The following is an 11111-nucleotide window of genomic DNA, read 5'->3' on the forward strand; positions in this document are numbered from 1 at the left end:
CAGACTGAGATGGATGGATGGACGGATGGATAGAAAGACATAAAGATTGTCCACAGACAGACTAACAGACAGACAGACAGACAGATAGATAGATAGATAGACAAAGATGAATGGATGGATGGATGGATGGGTGGAAGGACGGATAGACAGACTGAAAGATTGGCCATAGACAGACAGAGATGGATGAATATATTGTTATATGTTATTCTTTTATGTGCATACTTTTTTTCTCTGCATTGTAAAAATACGTGACTGTGCACTTGTCAGCATTCATGGAGAGGGTCTGGCGACCGTAAGCCCCTCCTCCCATGCGATGCTTTTCAGCAGTTTTCCTTAGACTGACAGTGGCTGAGGAAAGGAATGAAAAAGTTCTCCGACTTTCTCGCAGCCTCAACGCAGACAAGCAGCAGTTGGAGAACTCCAAGCAAACTGAATGGATTGGCATGGGGAGAAGCGGCACTCTCAACCTGGCTAAGCGGCAGCTTTGGAACTGGATTTGTCTTTTAATGGTTTCTATATCCTTGTTACTCCGACCAGGTAAATAATTTCTTCAACTATTAATTGCTCTTATACGCATGCACACATCTCGGGGCGCTACTGGGAAAACTTTCCAGCGTACTTTGGAGCATTGTAAAGTAAAAATGTTGAATCAAAAGATCTAAACGAAGGGTATCATTTTAATACATATCGCTCATATTAATTTCAACGTCCATTTACTACGCATTGTGGTTTTCTGTAGGCCACAGTGAACGCCAAAACTTCAGGACTTGGCGATCATCGCATCACTAGTGTTGTGCTGCTAACTCGCTAGCAAATCTCCACCGTGTTTACGAAAAGATGTGAACGAGGTCGATTTAAATTCCCACACGGTGTAAACAGTATTTTCAAACCTACCTTCTGAAGTCTTTTAGTCAGTTATATCCTCAAACAACTATATGTACTATTTTCCCGCACATTGCTTAGTTTAGTCCGCTTTTTATTAGTTTACGAAAACTTTGTGACTTCGCTAACCTAGCTAGCTACCCACCATGTCGGTTTTTTGGAGCTGTTTACTTCGAAAGCCCGTGACTTTGTGTCGAAGAGGAAGGTGTGAATTAAATGATTAATAATAAACGCAAGTTATTTGCGAAACAACCGTTATCAATACTTTTTACTAGTTTATCGAGTTTTACGTTGCTTGCGTGTTTCAACCGCCGCCTCATCTGTGAAAAGCACGCGCATGACGATGTTATTGTCGTTAGAAGTTTTAAAGTGTAACATTTCGATTGTTTATATTGTAACGTTGCCGTAAAAAATTCTAACAACTTAGAATTCAGATCTTTGCTGGATGTTCTAAAGACGACTCAAAAACTATCGTTTCATTGTTATTATTGGTGGTTGTTGAAGAAATAGAGATGTTGTTTTATAGGCGGATTAAACTTTTTTTTTTTTTTTTTTTTTTTTTAATATAATAATATTCCTAGAAAGTATTTTTGACGTTTACTGCTTTTGCTGTAAACGATTCTATATTGAAGAGTAAATCATACCACTGGCATTTAAAAATAAATCTTCATTAAAATCAGTTATCGCATACTATGTTGTCAGGTTCAAATTTAAATATGAAGGTGGTTTATGCATAAACTGTGATGTAGCCTGATTTGAATCAGCTTTAAGTTTTTCACAAGTTTTGTGTGGTCGTACCAGTGTTGTTGGGTGTAATGCATTACGAAGTAATTAATTACTGTAATTAAATTACTTTTCATAAAAAAAGTAAAGTAAGGGATTACTCTTAATTTTTCAGTGATTTAATTACAGTTACTTCTGATGCAATTGCGTTAAATACTTTATAGACTATAGAACAATTCTATATAAAACAATAGTGAATTTCAAATCTAAATTTAACATCTATGTTAAAATATATGTTTTCTAATTTAACGCTGCCCCCTTAAATTCTCTGGCCGGTTCATGAATAATTTATTTGATTTTATATGATTTATTTGAAAGAATTAAAAGAACAGTTTCATGTCTGTTCTTGTATTTTTCATCTGGTCAAGGTTGATCAGGGTTTTAGAAAGTAATAAGTAATGCAGTTATTTTTCAGACAGAGTAATTAGTACAGTAATCTAATTACAATTTAGATGTAATTTGTAGTTGGTAATTAATTACTTTTTTAGAGTGACTTACCCAACACTGGATAGCACATGTACATCACCCAGACGTCTATTTGATGTGGGTGTTTACATCTGGAAGACAAATTTTTTTTTTTTCCTCCCTTTTTCACCCAATTTGGAATGCCCAATTCCCAATGCGCTTTTAATTCCTCATGGTCACGTAGTGATTCGCCTCAATCCGGGTGGCGGAGGATGAATCCTAGATGCCTCCGCTTCTGAGACCGTCAACCCACGCATCTTATCACGTGGCTTGTTGAGCGCGTTGCCACAGAGACATAGCGTGTGTGGAGGCTTCACACCATACACCGGGGCATCCACGCTCAACTCACCACGCGCCCCACCGAGAACGAACCACATTATAGCGATAACGAGGAGGTTACCCCATGTGACTCTAACCTCCCTAGCAACCGGGCCAATTTAGTTGCTTAGGAGATCTGGCTGGAGTCACTCAGCACACCCTGGGATTCAAACTAGCAAACCCCAGGGGTGGTAGCCAGCGTCTTTTACCACTGAGCTACCCAGGCCCCCATTGGAAGACAAATTTTTAAAGTTGTTTGCTCATCTCCAATAAGTATTTCTCGGATGTCAATAAGACATTCAGCAGATGTTTTTGAGACGTTTATGATTTAGAATGTTTGTAAATCTGATCTTTTTAAGATGTTTAGCAGATGTTAATTAGATTATGCTTTCCAGATGAAAAGATCTAAAACCGACATCTCAGAGGTGTATGTGTGCTATCTAGGACATTATATCTAGTAGATAAGTAGTTTTGTGTTATGTCAAATCATGTAAATCATCAAGTACAATCATACAATGTAAATTAAAATCTATATCTTCGTACAGCCGCATTTGCTTAGTTCAATTAGAATACTATTTCATGTTGTAGCAATGTGATTTAGACCTACTAAAATTCCATCACATTTGTTATTGTAGGGCCTTAAACGCACCATACCAAATGTTATGATACAAAACTAAAGGGGCTTCTAAAACTGCCAATTGTACAATGAAAGTACTGTAGTAGTAGTATCAAGCAGTTACTATTTTCACACCTTTGTTAGATCATAACCACAAAACAAATTCATCGAAGGAATGCAAGAACAAGGAATATTTCCTTGATTTGAAATATTGCTAGAATGTTGTGCAACCAATGAATGTATACAAAAACAGTTGTTTAGCTTTTATAGATGTTTTGTGTACAGATCTGAGGCTCAGAACTTTAATTATGAATGTTGATATCTATCACCAACCAACCACCAAACAATGACTCTTCCACTGTTTTGAATGCACTTCACTCATGCATGCTACCGGAATTATGTTTCACTCACACTCTTTGATTCCCAACAGTGTGCTGCCAAACATGTCGTATTCAACGCTGTAATGCCGAGTACGTGGCTTCCTTTTCATCCTCCGGTGGCCTGCAAGAAGAGGTCCTCCCAGATGTGGACTACTGCATCGCTCTAAGGGCCTATTCCTTGTGTACTCGCCGCACTGCTCGTGGCTGTAGAGGGGACTTGGTGTACCACTCTGCTGTATTTCGTATTAAAGATCTTTTTGCACAGCATAACTGCTCCAGCGACGGCCCGACATCATCGGCCAAAGTGCCCAGCACATCCAGACCGCCTGTGGTGGATGTGTGCAACTATGAAAGTCGGGTGCTTGCCTCGGGCCCTGCTGCCCAACAGAAAAAGTATGGACATTGTGGATTATTCGGGGATCCTCATTTGCGGACTTTTCGGGATGAGTTCCAGACATGTAGGGTTGAGGGAGCCTGGCCACTCATCCACAATCGATACCTTTCAGTTCAAGTCACAAATGTACCAGTCGTTGAAGGGTCCAGTGCCACAGCAACCAACAAGGTAAGTTGTATAAGTTGCCTTGTGTAACCTTATGGTTATGGTGACCTATTCAGTGTTTAGGAACTGTCAACACTGGGAAATGGTCCATTTGGAGAGGAGAGTCTGATACTCATGGTTTGAGATTCTGTTGATCAAATTAGGAAATGCTCCCTGATAGCACACATACATCACCCAGATGTCTATTTGATGTGTGTGTTTACATCTGGAAAATGTATTTTTTTAGGTTGTTTGCTCATCTGCAATACGTCCATGAGATGTATTGCAGATTGCGGATCTGAATAAGACATTCATTAGATTCCTTTGAGACATTTATGATTTAGAATGTTTGTAAATCTGATCTTTTTAAGATGTTTAGCAGATGTTAAAGGAATAGTTCACCCAAAAGTGTAAATTTTCTCATTATTCACTTGCCCTGATGCCATCCCAGATGTGTATGACTGTCTTTTTTCAGCAGATTTTTAGAAGAAGATAGAGCTCTGTCAGGTCCTTATAATGCAAGTACATGGGTGCCAGCATTTTGATGGTCATCAACATAAAAGTAATCCATGCGACTCCAGTCAATCATTGAATGTCTTCTGAAGCGAATCGATAGGTTTATGTTAGAAACAAGACGATAATTAAAAAGTTTTTTCAAATTCAAATGAAAAGATCTAAACCAGACAACTCTGAGATTTATGTGCTATCTGGATTATATGGTCTATGCGGGGTAAGTTTTATATACTGTATTTGTTAGTGTGTCACCTTTATATCAAACAAAAGCAAATATAGAAAAAAACTGAATGTTGGTAAAATTAAACTATGGCAACCTTGGCTTGTAAGTACTAGAGACTACTAAACTTCTCATCTATAACAAATTACCAAATGGGTGCAATTCATACTTGTACAACATTTTTGGATAAATTGGGCACCAAAATTTTTTTGTATAAACTGCTTAAATTAAAAGCTTGAGGGAGACAGACAGTCAGCCCATACAATGATGTCATTAGGGGACTTTTTTCTCCTATTACAGGGGTGGATTTAGACTGTTCAGCCATGGCTACTATACAGACTAAGAAGAATATAACAGAGTCCCCCAGAGGCTGTTGTGTCTTTAATTTTTTGACTAACAACAAAGAGTGGGGGAAACAAAAAAGAAAGAGACCAAAATTAATTATTTACTTTATAGTTACGGTCCGTTAGTTCCTGGAAGGTTAACACACAGTAAGTATTACTGCAACACAGGATTGATAATGTTTGTGTACATTTTTATTTTTTTTAATTAGAAGGTAAAGTAATATAATATCAGAAGGAAAGTGTTTGAGAGTAATTGTTTAAATGTCTTAAAATATTTCTCATCAATTTAGCATTTGGGCTTATTACTATTTGCAAAACAAATGACTGTTTATTGAATTGCAGATGATATGCAAAAATGTCACTCAACACAGCAAATATCTCTGTTTCTTGGAATCTCTGTAGCTTTAAATGCAGTGGACACATTTTGGTTAACTCCATAATACAGTATATTTTATATTTATTGAAAGTTGTTCAAAGTTCTATGCCTTGATCAAATAGAGTTTCATAACAATTAGTTAAAGAACATTGAATATTTCAGTGTAATATAGCTGATTCCATTAGATGTCATTAACTATAAGGCTAGAAACTAGCAGAGCCCAAGTGATCCCGTCGCTTGTTTTTTTTACTCTGTTCTCCTACTGCCATCTTGTGGTGAGATGTGTCATTTGTCCTGAGTTCAAGCTCAAGTAATTTTCTTCTTTTGCTCTCCTCCCTTTAATTTTGCCCTCCTAGATTTGCCTAGGTCCCCCCATAGAAACTTTGAGGTTCCCTCCCTGACCGACTGCAAAAAGATCAAGGGGCACTCAGCCCCCCCCAACTGACAATCAATTTTGCCCCCAAAGATCACATTCTAGTACTGGGCCTAATTTACCTCATCAGATTTAGTGCTTATCTTTGCCATTTTATGGATCGAGACAGTCAGGGATGAGACAGGAAGTGATAGGGGTAAAATCTGATAATGACACAAACTTGCCGTAGTGTGTCCCACATCTCTAGATTTAATGTGACTTATGCAACGTTTCTAGTGACAAGTAATTTGGCTGTCCAAACTGAAAGTGTTAAAGCCGTGTAATGCAACACAATCGCAGCCATTCAGAACATGTTTGATGTTAAATACAGCGATGCGAAGAGGGATTTTGGACTAATGAGATTTCACTGTGGGCAAATTCTACCTACCTAGCATGAAGCCACAGAACCCGCAGCCAAACCGTTGACAAAACGTCCTGTCGCTCGTCATGGTCGCAGCTGGTTAGGACAAAAACTCAGATTAACATGGAAGAGAGCTTTTATGGCTTGTCACTTTATTGTGTCACGCCTGGTTTGTTTTTAGAGCAAAAATCAGGCCACCGAAAAATATAAAGCTGCCTCATTCCCTAGCCAATTGAAAACAATTGCATTTATGTACATTTACACATTTGACAGGTGCTTTTATCCAAAGCAACTTATAGTCCATTCAAAGTAGTCTAGACATTTTATCAGTTTATGTGTTCTTTTGGACTTGAACCCTTGACCCTGGTGTTATTAGCCCCATGCTCGACCAGTTGAGCAACAAGAGCCAATTGCATGCGAGTGATTGTCAGTGTGAGCTACTGCTTATTGATTCCTGTTTGATCTCCCCTGTAGATAACAGTCATCTTCAAGTCCTACCATGACTGCACCGAGCAGAAGGTCTACCAGGCCACAACCGAGGACCTGCCGTCTGCGTTCCAGGATGGTACGCGTAGTGGTGGGAAAGGAGAAAGTCTGTGGATAGTGGAGGGTAGCGGAGGTCTGGGGATCCGGCAGGTGAAGATCCACGCTCGCTATCTGGGCACGTCCATAATTGTACGTCAGGTGGGTCGCTACCTGACCTTTGCGATTCGCATGCCTGAGGACTTAGCGGAGGAGAACGGCGGCCTGCAGCTGTGCCTACATGGCTGTCCACGCAGTGAGGTCATCAAGGCCCACATACTGAACCGCCAACAGAGTCTTCGTCCGCCACGACTCATGGGCGGCTGGTACGGGGAGGAGGATCCTGGCGAGCTGCAGCCAGGCCCCTCGGCACATATGGACATATTGGAACGTGCCACCACTAAGTGTCGAGAGATGCTACAAGTGGAGGACGTTTACTTCCAATCGTGCGTATTTGATCTTCTCACGACAGGTGACCCGGAATTCTCCAAGGCCGCATATGGTGCCCTAGAGGACCTTAAGGCACTTCCGCCCAGCACTCTGAAACTGAGCTCACCCAGGACTCCACCTGTTTTTAACAAAGGAGCAGTTGTTATGCCCTCTGTATTTGTAGCTCTGCTACTACTTCTGTTGCTGAACTGAAAGAGCTGGTCAAGATGGCAGATTGATGATCGATACCCACCAAGCGACTGTTCTTCAGCTTTAAAGCCCTCCTGGATATTGATCTTGCTTTAAAGGATAGTTCAACCAAAATTTTGGGTTTTACACTTAAAGCTGTCCACCAGTCAAAAAAACTGATACCAGCACATGCGTGCAACCTGAAAATGGGCCATCGTCATCGTACTTCCATTTAAACCTGCTGTGTTTTATTCTTCAAAATGGAATAACGGCAAAACACTACAAGCTTTCCGAATATGAAATCAACAAAGGGGCTTTAATCTGGAAATGATGAAGGCAGCTAATCTGCATATCACTTAGATTATTACAGATTTAGCTCTCAGCAGTGGAGTCCGTCGATAAGGACTTCGCTAATGGGTGAAAGAATTATTGCGAGACAGTGCGAGAAGGTTTATTATCGTAAAGGACTCGTAGGGTGCACTGTAAGACCTTCCAGAATCACATGAGTTTAGGTGCACTTCAGTCTTTCTACTCTGATATACCAACCCCAGCGCTGAGGTTCACTGACAATGTTTGTCACCTACACGGGATCCAACAACTACATGAAATGCTACCTACCCATATATATTTTGGTTCTGGGTTGATAATTCCGTACATAAAGCTGCACAGGTACAGTCATGTTGACCAGACAGAAAGAAAAAAAAAAACACTTCAAGCTGCTCTGTGTTTAAGGTTAAAAAAGAAACAAAAAAATTAATTGTTTTTATATAATAATATATTGAAAGAGTGTATTTATGTGTTTTATAATGTGTACATTTACCTGTGTATAGATGATAATGTTTTAAATATGATATGTTTTGAAGCTGTTTCACCTAGCTAGATATATATTTTTTTTAGCTTGTATAAGACAACTAATATGTGCTTTATTGTGTAATCTGTTGTTTTCCATATTAAAAAAAATGAGTTGTGACCATATCTCATTTTTCTGGTTTAAATGTTGTGACACTTGATGATTGATAGAGGGAGCTATAGATTAACCCTTAAGCAGAATTGCAATGCTTGCTTAAAGGAATTAAATACAAAATTGTATTCATTTATTATAAGTAAAAACTACACATAACATAAGCTGACACTCTGAACTGCAGTTTTGTTTGGGGGGGGGCAAAAATATATCATTAATATCAATAGCCCTTATTAGTTTTAAATAGTCCAATTTCTTAACTGTTCATGAATTTATCTTGCTTGTAATAAATTATTTTCATCTGTTTTTGTGTGTGAATTCAGCACTTCAACTTGCTGTCTAAAAAAAAAATTTGAAAACGCTGTCTTCGCGTTGTAGTGTGGACAGGGAAAATGGAGATATCTGAAAACGATGATGTATTTTTGTCGTGTGACGCAGTCAAGTGATCCATTCAACTCAAAACAAACAAGATGGCGGCCCATGTTGTAGCGGCGTTGTTGTGCTAGCTATTCACTTTGATAGCGTTGTTAAAGATAAATGTTACTTTGTACAACCTTCACATCACATTCATTCAGAGGCGACGGGAAGTTTACTCGGAATTGCTGTCCGCCGATGGAACACGAGGACAATTGCGTTTCAGACCGTACATGGAACAGTGGTTTTTCGTATGTGCAGTAAGGGTATTTAAGATTTTTCGTACGTTTCAGTGTGGACGAACAATTTTTAGAAAACACTTGAAAATGGCAGTGTGGACAGAGAGAGTTTTGAAAACGAAAATGCAGTTTTCAAGCGTATCCGGATTAATTTGGACGTAGCCTTAAGAGTGGGCAAGTGGTTTTCTCTTCATTGGACCGAAAGGGGAGTGTCAGGAGTTTCTGGGGGGCACAAGGAAAATCTAGGGGGCTAATGCCCTCTCTAGCCCCCCCTTAGACCCAGCCATGCCCTGCAGAGTGATACAAGAAAAATGAAATTAGCACAGCCATGTAGGAATTCTACTGCCTGTGAAAACGGCCAGTTGTACAGTTTAGCGGTCATAATAGAAAAATGTTTTACCACAGAATGCCATGACAGACTAAATGAAATATTCCAGAGAGCCATTAAATATAAATAAAAATAAAAAAAGATAATAATAAACACCTTGGAAGGTCTGTAAACTAATTAAATTAATGTATTCACCAATTCAGTGATATAACAATTATTAGTACACCTTCAAAGTAGATGACTACATAATTTGTGTCTTTTTTTCTAAACCAGGCTCAATTTACCCCAAGAATGGAATGTATTGACCAGTGAGCCATGTGTGCAGTTGACATTTGTCCTTCACATTTTGAACAATGCCATTTAAAGCGGTCCTACTACATATCGACAATGTACACGAACCATTTCACATGTTCCTATGGTCTCCATTAAGATTCCCTCAGGCCTCGGGTGGAAACCGGTAGACGGTCGTGTGACGGAGATTGAATCGTCGTCAGTTTAACCACATTCATCATGCTAAACTAAGCATTTCCCAACCCTGCCCTTCTCTTGTACTTTGCAGCTCTTGACACTCAATCACTCTCAAGTTTTACCAGCTCCCAGTGTGCCTAGAACAGGCAGCTCTTCATGCAAAGATCTGCCAGACATCATCGTGAAGAAGCAACAGTATAGCATGCCTGTAGTTTACATGCTGACAGCTTTACTCTAGCACTGTGCCAGGGATTATTGTGTTTTTATACCAGATTTTATGTGTTTTGTCTAATTATGTTCAACATTTCTCTCTATGCATCCCCTCTTTTAATTAGTCTTACTATAACGAGGTCTATCTCTCTATTCAATTAATATAACGAGGTATATAAACAAACCTGCAGTAAAGACAATCGACTTTGTTCTTTGCTTACTTTGATCTAATAAACAAGGACAATTATTGAACTAATGAATTAAAATAAAGCCTCTAGAGTGATTAATATTCGCAGTGCAAAATTAATTTGACATTAATAGGATATTTGGCAAGATAAATAGACATTTCAACCTGACGGCATGGGGCATGTCCGCACCTTGATTGATTCATTTGGAGATAGATGGCTCTCTTCAAACAAATGCTTTTTAAAATTAATTAATTAGGAACCATAAGCATTTAAAGGCTTTTTGAATACTGTAAAGCTGCTATAAGCAATTTGCACACTAATCCATTTTCGTTTTTAAAACACATTCTTCACTGAAATTATGTTTTCCTCTATACCGAAAAAGGAAAATTTAAAAACATTCTCCATAACTGCATACTTCATAAAACAATGACATTACTAAACTGAAAAAAGAGGTTTAAACTTCAAACACAGATTAGTGTGGGCGTGGCCTCATCCTCCGTTCACGTCATGTCAGAAATTCTCGGAGATTCTACCCTGAGTTCTTCACATCTTGAGACCTCAAAGTTATTTGTTGTTATGGCAACTCTCATAACACCAAAATGGCTTGTTGATAACGGCAAAATATCACTTATCACCAGAGACGGGTAGAGTAGCCAAAATCGTTCCTCAAGTAAATTATTTTTACTAGAAGTAAAAGTAGTAATGTTAAAAATTACTCGAGTAAGAGTAAGAAAGTATCCAATTAAAAGAATACTCAAGTAGCTAGTAAACAGTTACTTCCATATATAACATAATGGACATTTACGCCCCAATATTCCATGAAATAATACACATTTAACATGTGTTACATAATAATATTACTACTAATTGTAATCATTATTATTATTATTATTATTATTATTATTATTATTATTATTAATGGAAATTGTCATCATACACCCTCATGTTGTTTCAA

At 38.6% G+C, this 11111-nt stretch overlaps 1 protein-coding gene across 1 annotated transcript; it reads left to right on the forward strand.

Annotated features, from left to right (window-relative positions):
* The first annotated feature begins 287 nt into the window (after window positions 1-287).
* LOC127437970 (repulsive guidance molecule B-like) lies at window positions 288-8548 on the forward strand. The gene is made up of 3 exons (XM_051693156.1): window positions 288-537; window positions 3495-4006; window positions 6683-8548. The coding sequence occupies exons 1-3, from the start codon at window positions 309-311 to the stop codon at window positions 7370-7372; spliced, it is 1431 nt and encodes a 476-aa protein (XP_051549116.1). The 5' UTR covers window positions 288-308; the 3' UTR covers window positions 7373-8548.
* Window positions 8549-11111: the final 2563 nt, after the last annotated feature.

Source organism: Myxocyprinus asiaticus, chromosome 49 (assembly GCF_019703515.2).
Source record: "Myxocyprinus asiaticus isolate MX2 ecotype Aquarium Trade chromosome 49, UBuf_Myxa_2, whole genome shotgun sequence".
Lineage (NCBI taxonomy): Eukaryota > Metazoa > Chordata > Actinopteri > Cypriniformes > Catostomidae > Myxocyprinus > Myxocyprinus asiaticus.